The 21,937-nt window shown below is 39.1% G+C and overlaps 1 protein-coding gene across 3 annotated transcripts in view; it reads left to right on the top strand.

The window, feature by feature from the left end:
• Positions 1–21,937, top strand: part of ergic3 (ERGIC and golgi 3) — a 64,093-nt gene that overhangs the window by 3,998 nt on the left and 38,158 nt on the right. For all 3 annotated transcript variants that reach the window (XM_039735767.1, XM_039735765.1, XM_039735768.1), the window contains exons 3-7: positions 4,052–4,139; positions 4,398–4,517; positions 4,782–4,875; positions 8,338–8,503; positions 10,072–10,129. In XM_039735767.1, the coding sequence (XP_039591701.1) occupies positions 4,052–4,139; positions 4,398–4,517; positions 4,782–4,875; positions 8,338–8,503; positions 10,072–10,129 (526 nt within the window). The remainder of the gene's footprint in view (positions 1–4,051; positions 4,140–4,397; positions 4,518–4,781; positions 4,876–8,337; positions 8,504–10,071; positions 10,130–21,937) is intronic.

Genomic DNA, 21,937 nt, shown 5'->3' with positions numbered 1-21,937 from the left:
AGCACGTCCAATCGGGCTCAGAATTAAGACGGAGAGTATAAGACAAAGTAGAACTTCATAAAGATGTTCACAAACGTTTGCGCTATACACATGCAGAGCAGCATAGAGATTATGAAAGCAGTGGAATTCGAAAGGCTCAAAAAAAACCAAAACTTTGGCGCGATACACATGTGGAGAAAGTTAAAGAATATGAAAGTAGGAAAATTAGAAAGTATAAAAAAAAAAGAAAGTAAAGATCACAGTAGTGCAAACAAACGGAAATTATTACTCGAAAAAGGGAAAATAATCACCATGGACCAGGTGTCATTGAGGGAAAAAAAAGCAGGACAAAGCGAGGTCAGAATTAAAAGACAGAGTAGAAAACAAAGTAAAACGTCTCAAAGAGGTTAAAAAAGGCGGCCAAACACATGCGGAGCAGGTTAGAGATAATGAAATTGGAATTCAAAGATTTAAAAAAAAAAAAAAAAAAATTGTAGGCACGAAGCACATGCAGAGCAAGATAAAGAATATGAAAGCAGAATAAAGCAACCGTGCCAAAACAAAGAAATTAAACATTGCATTAGCGCAAACAAAGATAAATTATTACTCGGAGAAATAACGAAAAGGAGAATTGAGATTGAATATATGGAAATAGGTGATATGTCAGAAGTATGTAAATATTGTAAGGCTTTGAAGTTTAAATCAGAGAATTTCAAAAATGTGGTTTACCTCACATGCATTTATTGGTTACTTTTCAAAAAAAAATTATTAACTGCTGATGATGTAGATCATTTTGTCTGTGCTGAAATTCCAAGCAGAGAAACCAATCCTGAATTATGGTACAAAGTCATTAAACACAAGTCTCACTGACCTCATTTAAAAGATTCGGCTTATTGGGACTCGAAAGATTCCAAACATTGTTTTTATAGAAGTTCTGAAATAAAAGTGAAGCTAATGAAATAGCAACAATGCAAAGAAAAAAAAAATCTTAAAAGTGTGTATCCGGAAAACCAAAAATGGGGGTTGGTGAGCAAAGCCCCCTAGTTCTTATTAAAAGAAACAGTCTTAATGCTGCTTATTCTGTTAATTTTTCTGATAAGGTAAAAAGTTGTTTTTCTGTATTTTCAAAAATGGCACTAATTGTTTATAAAATTACCTTGTATTTCAGTCAGTGAGTGAAAAACTACTTTTATTTATTTATATATATATATATATATATATATATATATATATATATATATATATATATATATATATATATATATATATGGGGATGCAAAAGTTTGGGCAACCTTGTTAATAGTCATTATTTTCCTGTATAAATTGTTGGTTGTTACGATAAAAAATGTCCGAGACACACACAGTGATATTTGAGAAGTGAAATGAAGTTTATTGGATTTACATAAAGTGTGCAATAATTGTTCAAACAAAATCAGGCAGGTGCATAAATTTGGGCACCACAAAAAGAAATGAAATCAATATTTAGTAGATCCACCTTTTGCAGAAATTACAGCCTCTAAACGCTTCCTGTAGGTTCCAATGAGAGTCTGGATTGTGGTTGAAGGTATTTTGGACCATTCCTCTTTACAAAACATCTCTAGTTCATTCAGGTTTGATGGCTTCCGAGCATGGACAGCTCTCTTTAACTCACACCACAGATTTTCAATTATATTCAGGTCTGGGGACTGAGATGGCCATTCCAGAACGTTGTACTTGTTCCTCTGCATGAATGCCTTAGTGGATTTTGAGCAGTGTTTCGGGTTGTTGTCTTGTTGAAAGATCCAGCCCTGGCACAGCTTCAGCTTTGTCACTGATTCCTGGACATTGGTCTCCAGAATCTGCTGATACTGAGTGGAATCCATGCGTCCCTCAACTTTGACAAGATTCCCAGTCCCTGCACTGGCCACACAGCCCCACAGCATGATGGAACCACCACCATATTTTACTGTAGGTAGCAGGTGTTTTCTTGGAATGCTGTGTTCTTTTTCCTCCATGCATAACGCCCCTTGTTATGCCCAAATAACTCAATTTTAGTTTCATCAGTCCACAGCACCTTCTTCCAAAATGAAGCTGGCTTGTCCAAATGTGCTTGAGCATACCTCAAGCGGCTCTGTTTGTGCTGTGTGCGGAGAAAAGACTTCCTCTGCATCACTCTCGCATCCAGCATCTCCTTGTGTAAAGTGCGCCGAATGGTTGAACAATGCACAGTGACTCCATCTGCTGCAAGATGATGTTGTAGGTCTTTGGTGCTGTTCTGTGGGTTGACTCTGACTGTTCTCACCATTCGCCGCTTCTGTCTATCCGAAATCTTTCTTGGTCTGCCACTTGAGCCTTAACTTGAACTGAGCCTGTGGTCTTCCATTTCCTCAATATGTTCCTAACTGTGGAAACAGACAGCTTAAATCTCTGGGACAGCTTTCTGTATCCTTCCCCTAAACCATGATGGTGAACAATCTTTGTCTTCAGGTCATTTGAGAGTTGTTTTGTGACCCCCATGTTGCTACTCTTCAGAGAAAATTAAAGGAGGAGGGAAACTTACAATTGACCCCCTTAAATACTCTTTCTCATTATAGGATTCACCTGTGTATGTAGGTCAGGGGTCACTGAGCTTACCAAGCCAATTTGAGTTCCAATAATTAGTTCTAAAAGTTTTGGAATCAATAAAATGACAACGGTGCCCAAATTTATGCACCTGCCTGATTTTGTTTGAACAATTATTGCACACTTTCTGTAAATCCAATAAACTTCATTTCACTTCTCAAATATCACTGTGCGTGTCTCCTATATGATATATTTAACTGACATTTTTATCATAACAACCAACGATTTATACAGGAAAATAATGACTATTAACAAGGTTGCCCAAACTTTTGCATCCCACTGTGTATGTGTGTGTGTGTATATATATATATAAAAAATAAATAATACTACATAAATACATGAGGTGTGGCAGAAAAGTAATGAGATTGATTTTTTATTTACCAAAGTTTTTATTTTTTTTCAAACATCAATGTTATCCCCTTCAAAGTAGTTCCCTTGGGCAGCTACACACCAATGGAGACGTTGTTCCCACTGTTGGTAGCAGCGCTGGAAGTCTTCAACCGGTATGGTCTTCAGCATGTCCGTTACACTCTTTTGGATGTTTTCTAAAGTCCCGAAATTATGTCCTTTGAGGACACAGACTGAGGTCAGGTGAATAAGGGGGCTGGGGAACCACATGAATGCCTTTTGAGGTTAAAAATTCTGTTATGGAGAGGGCAGTGTGACATGGGGCGTTGTCACGATGGAGCATCCATTTGTCTGCAATGTCTGGTCTCACGCAAATGACCCTTTTTCTGAGTCTTTCAAGGACGTCTTTATAAAAATTCTCCAAGCTTAACACAAAGTTTAATGGCACAACGTTCCTCCAAATTCTGCTGTTCCATTTTGCGTGACGCACAACCAAAACAGAACTTCGCTAATAGCAGTCACAAAAATCACGTAGTTAACGGAAGGAGTTGAAACTCGCACTAAGCTATGGGAGGGTACTGATACACATGCTCTTTCAAGGACAACAGCGCAGCGTTGCCAGATCACTTGCAGTGTTGCCAGTCTCATTACTTTTCTGCCACACCTCGTGTGTGTGTGTGTATATATATATATATATATATATATATATATATATATATATATATATATATATATAAAAACTTACTATGGTTTAAGGTAACTATTTTTGGAGCTTCTGTAAAATTAGAATTTCCCATTGGGGACGAATAAAGTGTAATCTAAAATATAATCTAATTAGTCTCAAAAAGGTACTGTAAGCATTAAATTCAGATGAACAAACATGTTTCACTTTTGTACCTTTGTCACCAACTGTGCTATGCTTTAGTAACCTATAATGTTGTTAACTTCCAGGTAGATTATAAACATGAATAAGGAGCAACAACCAAATGAAGTGTGCCAAGTTGTTTTAGGCATTTCGTGTCTTTGCTAGTTAAAAAGTTAAACATTTGCTTGCAAACATCTAGCAGACATTATTTTCAACATATCTTTAAACATGTATACACTGTATTATATCTCACATCAGGTACACCCAGAGCTATATGTGGATACGTCAAGAGGAGAAAAGCTGAAGATCAACATTGATGCAGTGTTTCCACATATGCCCTGTGCCTGTAAGTATAACTTGTCCTTTGCTTAGATATTTTTCCTTGAAAGCAATATACTGTGTGTTTTTTTTTTTCTCTCTCTATTCTGTTTTCTAAAACATTGCACAGCAAATTTATTTTTTTTTTTAATACATAAAATGGTCTTGGTCCAGAATCTGTTTAATTGCTTGCTTTACTGATCTAGCTTGAATTAAATTGCTAATTTTAAAATGCAAAAAAGAATTCAGTTATCAAGTGTCAACCTTAGTTATCAATTGCCTCTAGATCTGAGTATTGATGCTATGGATGTTGCTGGGGAACAGCAGTTAGATGTGGAGCACAACCTCTTCAAGCAACGACTGGATAAAGAAGGAAAGGAGGTGTCTACAGAAGTAGAAAAACATGGTTAGCAATTAATCCGTTAATTAGGTCATGTTTAATCATGTGTGCAAACTTAATTGTTTCTTTTCCTACTGCTGTCGTGAAGGTATATTTATTATAAAGTACGTCTTTAGACGATAGAATAAACATGCTGTACTTTATATGCATGGCAGAGTGATTGCAAATCCTGTGCACCTGAATAATCTGTTTCTTTGCCAAGCAATATTTGCAAAATCTTTTATATATTAGTCTTTTTTATTTATTTATTTATTTTTGTAACTGTTTAAGAACTGGGAAAGGATGAAGGAGGGATATTTGATCCAAGCAAACTAGACCCTAACCGTTGTGAAAGTTGCTATGGAGCAGAAACCGATGATTTACAGTAAGCGTGACCTTTTCTTTCTATGAAACACATTTTTGTATGCAATACATTTATTTTAATGTATTTTTATTGCCTCATAGAACCCTTAATTCTTCTCTCTAATGCATGATGAAAGTACATTAAATATACAGTTTTATATGAAAACATTTAATGTAAAATACTGAAGCAAACTTGTAAGGATTATTTATTTGTATAGAGTACTGTGCAAAAATATGAGACTACATAAGAAAACTACTTTTTTAGCAGCTGGAGAACAACCAGGCCAAGTTTTTAGCTTGGGGTTGCATTGTTTTTTGGGTATGGGCTTTTCTGAAGCAATATTTTGGTTTAATGACCAGCACTGTAATTACAGTGGCATAAAAAGTATTCAATCCCCTTAAAAGTTATCATAATTTTCTGCATGACAAAGGATTTGGGCATATATTTATCCATTATGTATTTTTAAAATGAACTCTTATACTCTAACAACATTTCCAAAATCAAATTAAACCATTTTCTGTATATATTTTACTGAAGAAGAAAAACTCAAAAGTTAGTGTTTGTATAAGTATTCATAAGTTACTATTTATAAGTATTCAAGTACTCCACATTAATACTCAAGAACCCCTTTGCTGCAATAATGGCCTTAATTCCATTGGAGTAAGTATGTACCAGTTTTCCACATTGTTCAGGAGTAATGCATCCCCATTTCTCATGGTAGAATTTCTAGAGATCCTCTAGGCTGTTGGGATGGGGCCTCTGGACAGCAATTTTCAAATAGGGTCACATATTATCATCAATAGGGTTAAGATCAGGCTTTGACTTAGCCATTCCAAAACATTCACCTTTATGTTTTTGAGCCATTCCAGTGCTGCTTTGGCCTTGTGCTTAGGATCATTGTCATGCTGAAAGATGAATCTTCTCCGAGCTGTAGATTCATAGCAGACTGGAACAAGTTCTCCTGCAATATTGTGCTTTATTTGTGTCCATCTATTGTCCCTTCACTCTGACAAGATTCCTAGTTCCAGAAAATGATGATGGCTGCCATCCCCATATTTCACCGTAGACCTGGTGTTTCCTGAGGCATGGGTAGTGTTAGTTTTATGCCACACATACAGTACCTTTTTGAAGTCTGGCCAGAAAGTTTTATTTTGGTCTCATCTGACCATAAAACCTTCTCCCACATCTTAACCGGCTCTTTCTCACGCTTTGTAGAAAATGCCGTACTTACTGTTATGTTGACCTTCTTAAAGAATGGCTTCCTTCTTGTTACCTTTCCATAGAAGCCTGTTTTATGGAGAGGTCTTGAAATTGTGGACCCATGCACCTTCACTCCAGTTTCAGCCAAAGAGCACTGCAAACTTCTGAGAGTGATGATTAGATATGTAGTAGCCTCTGCCACCAGTCAGTGTCTTGCTGTGATGTTTAGTTTTGAAGGATGTCCTGTTCTAGTAAGAGCCTGGGTGCTGTGATGTACCTTTGACTTTCAGATGGATCCAACAGTACTGAATGGGACATTTTAAACTCTTTGATTTTTTTTTTTTTTTTTTGTGTGTGTCCCTTTCCTGCCTTGTGCATTTCAATGACTTTGTTTCTTCCATCAGCAGAATGCTGCTTTGCCTTCATTTTTGCAGTGATTGTCCAATAAAGACTATGGCCTTTACAAAGGGTGCTTTTTATTTCCAGAGGAATATAAAGGACTTGCAGGTAGTGCCTAATTATGTTTAATTATGACTATCACCTTTGTGTTGTTTGTGATTCTTTTGTCATTTGCGTAAACCTGGTTCTTTCAAAGGTGTAAATATTTATGCAAACACTACATTTTCTAATTTTCTTTTTCAGTTAAATATCTACAGAAAATAGTTTTATTTTGACTTCAAAAATGCACTGTTACAGCATAAGAGTCTACCTTAAAAATACTGAATGGATAAATATTTGTGTAATTAGGACGACTTTCAAGGAGATTGAATACTTTTTGCATGCCACTGTATTACACCACAATGCTTGACTGCTTTTACAAGTTATTGTTGTAATACTGTTATCTCCAATTCAATGCATGTTTACCATTGCTTTAAAATATACCAATAGCAGTAATAGATTTCATTAAAAATAATTGTTTCTGTGTTATTTTTAGCAGAGATGCTACTTGTAGTTCACCACATGGAAATGTTCTTTAACAATCGTAATGGCCTATAATTTATATCGGAGCTGTCCTGTTCAAACACTGTAGTACATAATATATTCAAGAGCATACATTTTTTAGGTTTGTATAATAAAGTATTGTAATGGGAATTTACAACATCAAAGATTATATTTAGCAGACCACATACAGTGATCCCTCGCTATATCGCGCTTTGTCTCTCGCAGCTTCACTTCATCTTGGATTTTAAATGTAAGCATATCTAAATATATATCACAGATTTTTCACTGGTTCACGGATTTCTGTGGACAATGGATCTTTTAATTTATGGTATATGCTTCCTCATTTGGTTTGCCCAGTTGATTTCATACAAGGGATACTATTGGCAGATGGCTGAGAAGCTACCCAATCAGAGCAAATATTATGTATTAAATAAAACTCCTCAATGATATACGATATGCTTCCTGCGTGGTGCTTCACATACTTAAAAGCTCTAACAGCACCTATTGATTTGTGATTGTTTGCTTTTCTCTGTCTCTCTCACTCTCTCTGACATTCTCTGCTCCTGATGGAGGGGGTGTGAGCAGAGGGGCTGTTTGCACAGAGGCCGTTTGTCTAGAGGATATGGATGCTCCTCTAAAAAATGCTGAAAGACTACCTTCACATTGCTCCCTTCCTTGCGGCTGCTTTATCGCGTTGCTTCGCATACTTAAAAGCCCAACAGCACGTATTGATTTTTGATTGTTTGCTTTTCTCTCTCTCCCTCTCTCTCTCTCTCTGACATTCTCTGCTCCTGATGCGCACTCCTTTGAAGAGGAAGATATGCTTGCATTCTTTTAATTGTGAGAAAGAACTGTCCTCTCTGTCTTGTCATGGAGCACAATTTAAACTTTTGACTAAAGGGTGTTATTTCATATCTAGAGGGCTCTAATAATGTTAAAAAACGTATTTAGAAAGTTGTAAACAGGTTGTCTATGCTCTAGCTGCAAAAATATTAGATTTATAAATAAAGAATCCTACTTTGCGGAAATTCATTTATCGCTGTAGAGTCTGGAACGGATTAACCACGATAAACGAAGGTTTACTGTATATCCGTTTAGAGTCCTGAAATTGTATGGATTTGACAGTATTTTTACATGCCTGTCTAACAATTTTAAAAATACTATAGTCATGTCTAGTAATCCTATCTATGATGTTTGGCCCCTTACTGAAAGTTCTTTGAATGAAAATGAATATAAAGCTTATTACAAGCTTTTTTTCTCCTAATGAAGAGAGAGAACACTATCTAATGGATGACTTCCGTACAGTTGCCTACACACTTTTTTGCCACTGTTAAATTGCAGATGCTGCAACTCTTGTGATGATGTGAGAGAAGCATACCGGAGGAGAGGCTGGGCCTTTAAAAATCCAGACACAATTGAGCAGTGTAAGAGGGAAGGCTTCAGCCAGAAGATGCAAGAGCAGAAGAATGAAGGCTGTAGAGTATATGGCTTTCTGGAAGTTAACAAGGTAAACTTTATTAATTTCAAAAGCTATACATCTAAAAAGCAATATTACAATGGTTTCTCATTTCAACCTTGAATGACTTCCATTTGGAGTCAGAGATTCTGGCAAACCAGTCAACAGCTAAGGAAGTATATCCAGTATGCTGTCAAAAGGAGTAGGAAAATGTTGACCTCGGCTAGAAATATCCCATAGAAGTAGAATGTACACTTTGAGAAACTCCAAACCCGATAGTAATGCAGTCCATGGAGTTGACACTGCTAGAACCAGTGTTTGGGTCACATTTTGTGTCTAAGTTGTGTTGAGATACTAAGACATCATACTTCTCGCCGGGCTATTGCAACAAAGACTATATACGATAGTAGAACCTCTGATCCAGGAGGGAAATTCTGAGTCCAGCCTGGTAGAGTGGAGTGTGGGAACTTGAGATTGACAGTCATATCTATATCTGCCTTGCAGACTTGGCAAAAGCTTATCAGTCACCTGTGTTATATTACAGAAGGTGCTACAAAAGTATATAATATTGGTGCTGCATGTCTTTAGGTTGTTGTTATTTGCAAGTCAATTTGAGTAACTCTTCCATAGGAGTGAGTTATCTCTTGAGCATGATTTTTATGGACAGGTTATCAAGAAACAGCTGAGACATATAGATTAAAACTTAAGCATTGTGTTTGTGCTGTTTGTGGATGATGTTGTCCTCTTGTCCATTTGACTGTGACCTCTATTTTACACTGCATCAGTTTGTAGCTTACCATTATTCGGTCAGGATAAGAATCAGGACCTTCACATCTGAGGTCATGGTCTTCTTCAAAACCGTGACCTATGCTCATCGGGTATGAGGTGAGCAGCTGTTAAAAAAACAGAATAGTTCTAGTACCTCAAAGTCCTTTTGAAGAGTAAATGGGGAAGGATTGTGAGATTGACCAGTGAATTGGTGTCAACAGCAGTGCAGCTGTTATACCAAACTGAGGTACTGAAGCAGCAATTAAGACCGCAAACAAAGTGTCAATTTAGTGGTTATTTTACATCTCCATTTTCAACTGTGGTCATAGGTATATGTAGTAACTGAAGTGAATCTACTGAGAAGTCTCAATAGCAGACCCAGAACTCGCTGAAGGTATTGTATCTCTTGACTTGCCTTGGAATTCTGTGGGGAAAACTGTAGACTCTCACTAAGGATTCAGTTTCCTGATCTGTCCAGCTCAGTATGCCTGCTTGACAATTTTCATCGAGAAAAGTAAATGAAAATTAAGTTAATTGCTCTATTGCATAGTTCTTGCAAATCACAGGTAAAACTGTGCATGTTCTATTAAATAAGCAGTAAGTTAGATATATGAGGAAGATGGGCTTCAATTTTATTTCTCTGGAATAATTGTACATTTTAGAAAAACAGAAGTCAAATATAATTCAGTTTAGCCTTATAGTTGTTAAGATTTTAATTTATTCAGAGGTTTTTGCTAAATATCAGATTTTAGCCAATGGAAAAGCTTTATCAATACTAAAATGCTGCACATGTTAAGTAATTACATTTTATTGATCTGTACTTTTAATGAACTTGTGTTTAACTTCCGTAGGTGGCTGGGAATTTTCATTTTGCACCTGGGAAAAGTTTCCAGCAGTCCCATGTTCATGGTGAGAATGTTCACACTTGTAGGATACACATTTTTTATTATCATTCCATTGATGAAGTTAACTGCATATGCCCCATAACCCAGGTTATTATCCATTATATTCCACTTAACACTAGGATTACCAAAGCTTATGAAAAAACTCAATTCCGGCCCACCTTAAGTCAGCTTCTTTTGTCTTGTAAATGTGTTGATAAGCACAAGCAACAAGCAGCCTGCTATACCATCCCCCCACCGCCACAGAAAGGGCAAGAAATTCTCCCAGTTCAAGCCTTTATTATCTGGGAGTCAGCTACCTAGGGTTGTATAGGGTAAATAATTTAATGTGTGTTCCATGTCTACAACAATCTATATAAACACATTGTTAACACTAGAATTACCAGAGCCTACGAAAAAACTCGTAAATCCGTCCCACCTTAAACCGCTTCTTAAAACGGTTCTCACCTCTCCGCCAGCGTCTTTTGTTAATCTAAATGTGCTGATAAAAGAAAAGCTGCAAGTAGCCGGCTATTCCATCCCCCCACCGACTTAGAACGTGCACAAACTTCTCCCTGCTCATGCCTTGATTGATTTTCTGGGAGTGAAGTGGAGTTTTAGAGTGGAAATAATAGATCGTTGTTTGGAACACACGCATTTCATGTCTGTTCCTTTTCTACAGTAATCTGTGTAAACACATTGTTAAAACAGAAACGTTTTTTATATTCTAGTAGTAGATGACAAAATGTAGGCATAAACTATATAATGTATGAAGCCTGAAGTCCAAATATCAAAAGAAATATTTTCACAGAAGGTACAAATCTAACACAACAATTACACTTTTATTCAAAAATATAACTGCAGACACAAAAAGCCGCCTTAACATGCAAAGTTGACACTTGTTTATTATGACTTCCTCCGTGGCGCAATAGACTCGGCTGCCGACTGGGAATCAAAAGGTCGCGAGTTCGAACCTGCACCTTTCCGTTTTGAGAAGTAAACTGCTCTTAGTCTTACTATTTTAGAATAAAAACATACATTTGATTTCAGTCTGTAACAGCCAGTGTAATTTATGATACTTGTAAAGGTTAGCTTTTTTTTTTTTTTTAGTCAGTTTTATTATCTCGGCCACGTTCACGAGCCCAAACACACCCCACCCCCGCATCTGATACTGCTGTTTTCACATAGACATGCTGTAACAGACGTAAACTCCGCTCCTTTCTACATCGGAGCAAGAATGCACATACCATTACTTGCATACTAAAGTGTCAGCAGGCACTTTTCGTGGCATTACACACATTTTTGCGCATGCCCCCTCTCTTTTTTTTTTGTGCATTTCTCTCTATGCTGTGGTTTCTATTACACACCAGAAAGAAAGAGACAATATATGTGACAACATCATCTCACAAATGCAATATTATTTATTATTATTTTCAGTCTGATTCTCTCAGTCAGACTGTATATTTGTCTCTTATTCAGTGCACGCAAGAACATGCAGGTAGCCAGATGCTGTATGCTATAACATGCTGGTGGTGATCAACGCACATTTTAAAAAAAGAAAGAGACAAATATATGTGATGTTTTGAAGAAATCATTTTATGACACAATTTACCTTTATTTATTTACTTACTTCCTAAAGCCTAAAGTCACAAGTAGTATGCAGAGGGCATGCGCAAAAATGAGTCTATTGCGCCATGGAGGAAGTCATAATAAACAAGTGTCAACATCGCATGTTAATGCGGCTTTTTGTGTCTGCAGTTATATTTTTGAATAAAAGCGCAATTGTTGTGTTTAGATTTGTACCTTCTGTGAAAATATTTCTTTGATATTTGGACTTCAGGCTTCATACATTATATAGTTTATGCCTACATTTTGTCATCTACTACTAGAATATAAAAAACGTTTCTGTTTTAACAATGTGTTTACACAGTTTACTGTAGAAATGGAACAGACATGAAATGCGTGTGTTCCAAACAACGATCTATTATTTCCACTCTAAAACTCCACTTCACTCCCAGAAAATCAATCAAGGCATGAGCAGGGAGAAGTTTGTGCACGTTCTAAGTCGGTGGGGGGATGGAATAGCCGGCTACTTGCAGCTTTTCTTTTATCAGCACATTTAGATTAACAAAAGACGCTGGCGGAGAGGTGAGAACGGTTTTAAGAAGCGATTTAAGGTGGGACGGATTTACGAGTTTTTTCGTAGGCTCTGGTAATTCTAGTGTTAAAACACGTTTTTGTCATAAATGACAAAATGTTGACATGAAGCGTATAATGTGTGAAGCCTGAAGTCCAAATATCAAATAAATACTTTCACAAAAGGTACAAGGATAATACGACAGCTTCCGTGGTGCAGCAGTAAGAACTGCTGACTTGTAATCCAGAGGTCTTGAAACCGGCTCCTTTGAAAATTTACCATTTTGAGTAGTGAGCTGCTCGTATTGTTAATACTATACAATTAATACATACGTTTGATTTGTGTCCGTAATAGCTGTTGTAAATTTACAGTATTTGTAAAAGTTATCGTTTTTTTCTTTTATTTTCTGTCACAATCACAATACAATACATACCACAACCCACACCTCAAAAACAGATCTGAGGATGTTAGTTTTTATCTGAAACTAGGAATAATTATAGATGTGAGTGGTGTTTTGAGACAATGGAACTGGTAGTTCTCTGATCTGGAGGGATAAAAGCTGACACACAAACACTGGTAAATCATGCCTTCTTGGTATCTCATTGTCACTTAAATTTTTTTATTCAGTTTTATTGAGTGTTTCCTACTCAATCTGAATCAGTATGCACCTTATAGTCCATGATGTCAAAGTCGCACTGAGAAAAAAACGAGACATTGATATCTATACTAATAAAAGGCAAAGCCCTCACTCACTCACTGACTCACTCACTCACTCACTGACTCATCACTAATTCTCCAGCTTCCTGTGTGGGTGGAAGGCTGAAATTCGGCAGGCTCATTCCTTACAGCTTCCTTACAAAAGTTGGGCAGGTTTCATTTAGAAATTCTACGCGTAATGGTCATAACTGAAAGCTATTTTTCTCCATATACTGTAATGGAGTTGAGCTTGAAAGCCGTGGGGGGCGGAGTTTCGTGTGACATCATCACGCCTCCCACGTAATCACGTGCACTGACTGTCAACGCAGCACGTAGAAAACAAGGAAGAGCAACAAAAAGCGCTGAAGAAAACATGCATTATACTGTATAATTGAGAAGGCAGCGAAACAATAAGAAGCGAGCAAGTGACATATACAATCATATTCATGAGTGCTGCTACTTCGGAAACAAAGCACGGTGTAAACCTAAAGTTTAAATTAAGTTCATAGACAGGCTGCCGCTGGCGTTTGTTATGCCCATGGGTAATGCGGGATACAAGTTTAATGAGAGGACGTAGGATATAAATGAGAGTTTGGATCACTTTGTAACTAAGTTAAAATTGCAGATGAAGGGCTGTGCTTATGCAAATTCCGAGAGACTGTGTTTGTGGGGGATTGACAGTTAAGGCGGGTGGGGGAGTCACGTCATCATCTCCCCTCCCATTCTCCTCATTTCGCTCTGAGCTGAGCTCCGCAGCTAACGCAGTCTTACGGAAGCGACTTTGTGACGCTGCCACCAAATACTCACAGAAAAATCCACAAGTTAATACACACGCTGTCTCTAGAGTTTCTCCACACTAAATCCTCAAGGCACTACTTACAAAAGGTTACACTGACAATCATGTTACGTTATTTTTAAAATGTCTCCTTTTCTTAGCACAAGCACAGTTGAGATGCTTCGATGTATGTGCTCCATAACGCATTAAAAAAATAATGCATTTAATCACACTTTGCATTACAAAGGAAGGAGAACTTCTGGCAATGCATGATTTCCTAGTACACTGATTACATTGATCAGCGCTTCCCAAATTCATTTTACCCTCGCACCCCCTTTGGTTTGAGAAGAAATATGAAAAAATATGAGGTTAACACAGAAAAACAGATCACCAATTGAAGCTTTATGAATAATCGATTAGCTATCAATAATTTTTTTGGTAAAGCCATTTTATAATTTTTCTGCCACTAGCCATGATTAAATGAACGGTAAAAAAGTAAGAGCGAAGCGAGGGTGACTTATTCAGGCAGGCAGGTGACAGCTCAATGGCTCGAATTTGGATATAAGTAGGTTCTATTTAGTCGCCAGAAATATCTTTGGTAGGAATGAAAGTTGAATTTAGTCTTTAAATTTCTATGGTGAAGAAAAATGTATGCAATGATGACTAAATTTAAATATATAAAGTCAAAACTTGTATAGATAAAGTCATTCCCGAATATATAAAGTCAAAACTTGATTATATAAAGTCACTGTCAGAATAAATAAAGTCAAAACTTGTTTCTGAATATATAAAGTCAAAACCTGAGTATATAAAGACGGCGTTGGAATATTTAAAGTTAAAACTTGAATATACAGTGGGATGCAAAAGTTTGGGCAACCTTGTTAATAGTCATTATTTTCCTGTATAAATTGTTGGTTGTTACGATAAAAAATGTCAGTTAAATATATCATATAGGAGACACACACAGTGATATTTGAGAAGTGAAATGAAGTTTATTGTATTTACAGAAAGTGTGCAATAGTTGTTCAAATAAAATCAGGCAGGTGCAGAAATTTGGGCACCACAAAAAATGAAATGAGATCAATATTTAGTAGATCCGCCTTTTGCAGAAATTATAGCCTCTAAACGCTTCCTGTAGGTTCCAATGAGAGTCTGGATTATGGTTGAAGGTATTTTGCACGGGTATTCTGCTAGTATATGATATTTGGAATAATTCATTTTATGACCTGTATATAGTACATTTCAGAAAACATTGTGGCACTGATGCAACATTATTCATATTCATTCTCATGATTTCTTGCGGTTGTAATCAATGACTTTTTTTTTTTTTTTTTTCCTCCACCCGATCTTGTCTAGTCTCCACATTTTGGTGCATGGTGGTGTTTCTTTTGTACTCCAGGACATGCATAGGAAAGAATAGTACAGAAAGATCAGTTCCGCTCTATATTCAATCATCAGATTCAAATGTTAACAGTTCTCACACACCCAAGGATCGTCTTTGCTACATTTACGACATGTATTCCTGTTGCAATGTACTTGCTTCTCGCTATGCAGTGGTTCCTATTACATTGAAGGGGCACCTGACACTGACTAAGTTTGCTTTCCAGGGGGAAGAGGCTGTCTTGGAAGAGAAGCCTGTCGATGTTGCATCCTCTTTTTATTTTTCCATCGCCTTTTCTTGTAGGAAGTGACAACAGAGTTCCTCTCAAGTGAGCAAAGAACACTCTTCTTTTCTCAGTGGACCCCGTGCATGCCTTGCACATTACATGTGCGTTGATCACCGCCAGGTCAAGCATGTTGTAACACACAGCATCTGGCCACCCTCGTGTTCCTGCTCACATAAGCTCACGCCTTCTGGTGCATGATGACAACGCAGCACTGGGGGAGGGGGAAAGACAAATACATGTGACATTTTGAAGAAATAATTTTATGACCTGAATAGTACAGTCCTGGGTATGATGTTAAACTGCATCAAGCCCTGCAAGCGGTCGTCCAGCTTGCAGGGAAATCATGAGGGTTGGTGGCAGGATTGGCATTCCAGGCACCATTTAAAAAAAAAATAAATAAATAAATAAACTTCACAAAGCTCCGAGAATACAGAAAGGACTCCTTTTTGCTCTCAGCGGGAGTAGCTCTGCTGCAGCCACCCATAGAAAGGCTGCTTGCATCATGAAGGCGATAAGGCAAAGCCCTCGGGAGCCCCATGTCTGGAAGAGTCGAAACCGTTTTATAGCCAATAGGGTCAGGTCTGTTAGGGATCGGAACTGGTGTGGTGCTGAGGCATCGCCCGCGGCATGGCACCACTCGGGTCCCAATTTGAGGTGGCCTATACGGGTTGGCACATGGAACGTCTTGTCTCTCCGGCAAGATGATCGTCTTCCTCTGCTGTCAGAGGAGCTGTGTAAACTCTGCATTTCAGTGGCGCTACTCTCTGAGGTGCGCACATGGGGGACTGGCCAGATATCTGTACGTGAATACACCTTTTATTGGTCTGGTCGGCCTGATGGCTGTCATACTCGGAGGGTGTGGGGGTAGCTGTTGCTGTAGCGGATTGGCTTCTTCTTCTTCGGATTGGCTGAAAGTGGCTCCATGTTCCTTGATTTTGCAAAATGTCAGGGGCAGTGAATTGCTGGATCCTGGTTCTAGCGCCCTGAACCGCTACCAACGGACTTGGTACTCCAGTACTGGTGGTGTGGTGAAGGAGATCGATCACATCCTCATGAGCAGATGCTGGAGACTCTTGCAAAACTGCAGGGTCTACAGAAGTGCACAGTTTGTGAATTCTGACCACGAACTTGTTGTTGCTACTCTTAGGATCCAGCTTAAGTCCACTAAGTTACCACCTGCTAGGAAAATGAGCCTGGCCTTGGCCAGACTCCAAGACCAGGCTCTTTCTAATGAGTTTGCATGCAGTTTGTGTGAGGAACTTTCAGATCTGGGTACGACTGCCGATCCTAATGTGACGTGGGAGACCTTCCGTGACAAGAACCTGAAGGTTACTGAGGGTTGTGTTAGTGTTACCGGTGTTCCCAGATGGAGGTATTTCATCTTGCAGAGCACCCTGGATATCATCGAGAAGACTCGCAGTGCACTTCTCAGTGGCAACTCTGGTCTATACCGGGAACTGAGAAGGACAGCTGTGAGGGCTCTGAGGGCAGATAAAGAGGCGTTTGTTAGAGGAATCTGTGAGCAAGTGACACACAGTCAGTGGTCTAGCGACCCACGTTCTGCTTACAGAGGAATCGAAGTATTACGCACATCTGAATCTGTTCCTCGGAGAGTCAACAGTCAGGGCAGTTGATGGAACGGTCCTTATGGATGACACTGCAGTTGTGACCCGCTGGGCTGGCTACTTTGAGCAGCTGTTTAACACTGATCCTCCAGCTAGGAAGTTGGATATCTCTAAACCCATGGTTCTTGAGGCTGATCCTCCAATTAGTTGTGAACCACCCAATCTCACTGAGATTGCACAGGTGGTGAACTAGCTGAGGGGGGAAAGGCTGCAGGGATCTGTGGTATCTGGGATGAACTTCTCCAGGCTGGTGGTAAGGCCGTTCCCCTGGAATTGCAAGCAGTCTTTGCTTCCATTTGGGAGACCGGCATCATCCCAACTGACTGGAAAGCGGGACTTGTCATCCCTACCTGGAAAGGGAAGGGTGATCGTCTGCATTGCAGTAACTACAGGGGGATAACACTTCTGTCGGTGCCGGGTAAGGTCCTTGGTAGGGTCATCCTCAATAAGATCCGTGATCACTTGCTTACCTACCAGTGACTGGAACAGTCTGGTTTTACGCCTAAGACGCCTACCATCGACTGCATCCTGGCACTGAGGGTTCTCATGGAGCACAAACGCGAATATCGGCAGAGTTTCTTTGCAGCCTTTGCCGATTTTCGCAAAGCGTTTGACTCAGTTGATCAAGCTACCCTGTGGGATCCCCTTGTGGTTGCTGGATATCATGGCCAGCCTGTACACTGGTACTGTGAGTGCTGTGCAGAGTGGAGGCAGGACCTCTGCGTTTTTCCCAGTTGATTGATTGTGGGGTTCATCAGGGGTGTGTTCTTGCTTCTACTCTGTTCAATGCTTGTATGGACTGGGTGTTGGGCAAGGTCATGGGGTCCAGCGACTGTGGGGCATATGTTGGTGAAGAAAGATTCACGGATCTTGACTTTGCTGACGATGCTGTGATCTTTGCAGAGTCAAAGGAGGTTCTGATCAGGGCACTCGAGAGTCTTGAGTGTCTGGGCTTGCGAGTGTCCTGGATAAAAACCAAAGATCAGGCCTTGTTGAGAGGTTTACTTCCCTTGGCAGTGGCATTCATGTGTCTGGTGACTCTTCCTATGAAGTCTGTAGATGGATTGGGAGAGCATGGGGGGCCATGAGGTCAGTGGAAAGGGGTGTGTGGCACTCCCGATATCTATGCAAAAGGACGAAGGTCCAAGTCTTTAGAGTCCTGGTGCTTCCTGTCTTGCTATATGGTTGCGAGACATTGACGCTATCCAGTGACCTGACACAGAGACTGAACTCCTTTGGTATTGTGTCTCTCCGGAAAATCCTTGGGTACTGTTGGTTTGATTTTGTGTCGAATGAGTGCTTGCTCATGGAGTCCCGAATGAGGCACATTATCTGCATTGTGAGGGAGCGTCAGTTATGGCACTACGGCCATGTGGCGCGTTTTCCAGAGGGTGATCTGGCTCGTAAGATCCTCATTATTGGGGACCCGAGTGGCTGGACCAGGCCAAGGGGTCGCCCACTTAACACCTGGCTATGGCAGAGAGAGGGTCATTTCCAGAGGGTGGGACTGGACCGAGTGTCTGCCTGATGGGTTGCAAACCGGGATCCCAAGTTATTTCATCGTGTAGTGGGTGTGGCAACGCACTGTACCAGTGTATGCTCCCCAACTTGACTTGACTTGAATAGTCCCAATCAGTAAACATCATCGTACTATTGCAATATTATTTGAAAACAAACCACTGGATCACAAGTGAGCAGTTCTTACCGCTGCACCACGGAAGCTGTTGCATTATCCTTGTACCTTTTGTGAAAGTGTTTCTTTGATATTTGGACTTCAGCCTTCACACATTATACACTTCATGTTTACATTTTGGCATTTATTACTAAAACAGGAAAAACTTTTGTTTTATCAATGTGTTTACATAGATTGTCGTAGACACGGAACACACATGAAATTATTTACCCTATACAACTCTAGGTATCTCACTCCTAAATAATCAAGGCTTGAACTGGGAGAAATTCTTGCCCTTTCTGTGGCAGGGGGTGGGGGATGGTGTAGCATCTGCTTGTACCTAACAACACATTTATAAGACAAAAAACGCTGTTTTTTCGTTGGCTTTGGTAATTCTAGTGTTAAGGGTTGAAATGGGATTGTGGTTAAGTGCTAGGTGTTTATCTACGTCTTAGTCTTTTTTTTTTTTTTTTTTTTTTACTTTTCATAGGCTTTTCACACTTTTTAGAGATTTACATTTCTTGCTTCAAGTAAAATTGAAGCGTCATTTATATGGAAGAGAATATTGTTATTTTGACAATAATAGTTTTTCTTTTTATGTAGTATTATCAGTAGTATCAGTATAATTGCAATCTGTATATTTTGTAATTGTTAGTAAGTTGCTATATGAAAAGCAAATTTCCCCACTTCTCTGCAGCATGTTACATTGAAGGGCTTGTGAGATAGAATCTCTTGATATAAAGAGAAATTCTTCGGTTACTGGTTAAGACAAAAAATGAGGTTCCACATGGTTCAGTTTGCCACTCTCTATGTGTTTCCTATATTCTCTAGAACTTGAATAATTTTGGATGATGTTATATATTCTTAGCCTGCATGCTTGGTTGCAAATTTTAAATTTCTTCTGCAGATACAGTGCATCCAGAAAGTATTCACAGCGCATCACTTTTTCCACATTTTTTTTATGTTACAGCTTTATTTCAAAATGTATTCAATTCATTTTTTTCCACAGAATTCTACACACAACACCCCATAATGACAATGTGAAAAAAGTTTACTTGAGGATTTTGCAAATTTATTAAAAATAAAAAAATTGAGAAAGCACATGTGCATAAGTATTCACAGCCTTTGCCATGAAGCTCAAAATTGAGCTCAGGTGCATCCTGTTTCCTCTGATCATCCATGAGATGTTACTGCAGCTTAATTGGAGTCCACCTGTGGTAAATTCAGTTGGTTGGACATGATTTGGAAAGGTACACACCTGTCTATATAAGGTCCCACAGTTGACAGTTCATGTCAGAGCACAAACCAAGCATGAAGTCAAAGGAATTGTCGAGCAGGATTGTCAGGCACAAATCTGGGGAAGGTTACAGAAAAATATCTGCTGCTTTGAAGGTCCCAATGAGCACAGTGGCCTCCATCATCCGTAAGTGGAAGAAGTTCAAAACCACCAGGACTCTTCCTAGAGCTGGCTGGCCATCTAAACTGAGCGATCGGGGGAGAAGGGCCTTTGTCAGGGAGGTGACCAAGAACCCGATGGTCACTCTGTCAGAGCTCCAGAGGTCCTCTGTGGAGATTGGAGAGCCTTCCAGAAGGACAACCATCTCTGCAGCAATCCATCAATCAGGCCTGTATGATAGAGTGGCCAGACGGAAGCCACTCCTTAGTAAAAGGCACATGGCAGCCCACCTGGAGTTTGCCAAAAGGCACCTGAAGGATTCTCAGAACATGAGAAACAAAATTCTCTGGTCTGACGAGACAAAGATTGAGCTCTTTGGTGTGAATGGCACGGGAGGAAACCAGGCACTGCTCATCGCCAGGCCAATACCATCTCTACAGTGAAGCATGGTGGTGGCAGCATCATGCTGTGAGGAATTTTTTCAGCGGCAGGAACTGGGAGACTAGTAAGGATAAAGGGAAAGATGACTGCAGCAATGTAGAGAGACATCCTGGATGAAAACCTGCTCCAGAGCGCTCTTGACCTCAGACTGGTGCAACGGTTCATTCTTTCAGCAGGACAACGACCCTAAGCACACAGCCAGCTTATCAAAGGAGTGGTTTCAGGACAACTCTGTGAATGTCCTTGAGTGGCCCAGCCAGAGCCCAGACTTGAATCCGATTGAACATCTCTGGAGAGATCTTAAAATGGCTGTGCACTGATGCTTCCCATTCAACCTGATGGAGCTTGAGAGGTGCTGCAAAGAGGAATGGGCGAAACTGGCCAAGGGTAGGTGTGCCAAGCTTGTGGCATCATATTCAAAAACACTTGAGGCTGTAATTGCTGCCAAAGGTGCATTGACAAAGTATTGAGCAAAGGCAGTGAATACTTATGTACATGTGATTTCTCAGGTTTTTTATTTTTAATAAATTTGCAAAAACCTCAAGTAAAGTTTTTTTTACATTGTCATTATGGGGTGTTGTGTGTAGAATTCTGAGGGAAAAAATGAATTTAATCCATTTTGGAATAAGGCTGTAACATAACAAAATGTGGAAAAAGTGATATGCTGTTAATACTTTCCGGATGCACTGTATATACATTCAATGAACACTTTCATAACACCCTAGGGAAATTGTAATTCCTCCCTCTAGATTGCATAATGGTCATAATTAAACTGTTCTCATCGTTTTTCTTGATGATTTATTGCTTCATAAAGCAAAATTTAAATGGTCGTGTTTAAACACAAAGATACTTTGTTGTTGTTTTTTTTTTAGTAGTAGGATTTTCTTATGCTGCTGCAGCATGTGTTTTATTTTGTAGAAACTTTTGAGCTTTGTTCAAGAAAATATGTTTATCTGATGAAGACGTTTTTGTCTAAATAGATTGTTAGAGTTTAAGTTCTGCTAAGCTGATAACACATGCTAATAATTTTCTGCCAGGGCATATACATCTTTGCTACATTTCACAATTCACACTAATGCTAATTAAGCAGATTATATTCAGTAACACATTAATTCTTGCTGAGCAAGTGGTTTGATGTAATGGAAGAATCTGATATTTGTCTAAAACTAAATGATAACCTGTAAGTGGACTGAGTTGTACTTTAAATAAACCGCACAAAAAACACACAGAGTCTACAGAATGATTGACTTGGGGAAGAAACGCCTATCTCCATGTTACTGTTTGCTGGACAAGTTTCCAGTTTTATCTGTAAAAGATATGCATCCTTACAAGAAAAACAAGCTAGAAATATGTCCAGTGGTCCTGTTCTGCAGTGTTAGCAAGACTTAGTAACAAAAGTATAAATGCACCAGTTCAAAGATGCTTTC

This window comes from Polypterus senegalus, chromosome 14 (genome assembly GCF_016835505.1).
Source record: "Polypterus senegalus isolate Bchr_013 chromosome 14, ASM1683550v1, whole genome shotgun sequence".
Classification (NCBI taxonomy): Eukaryota; Metazoa; Chordata; class Cladistia; order Polypteriformes; family Polypteridae; genus Polypterus; species Polypterus senegalus.
The sequence above is the reverse complement of the archived record's forward strand: the minus strand, read 5'-3'. Positions and strand labels throughout refer to the sequence as shown.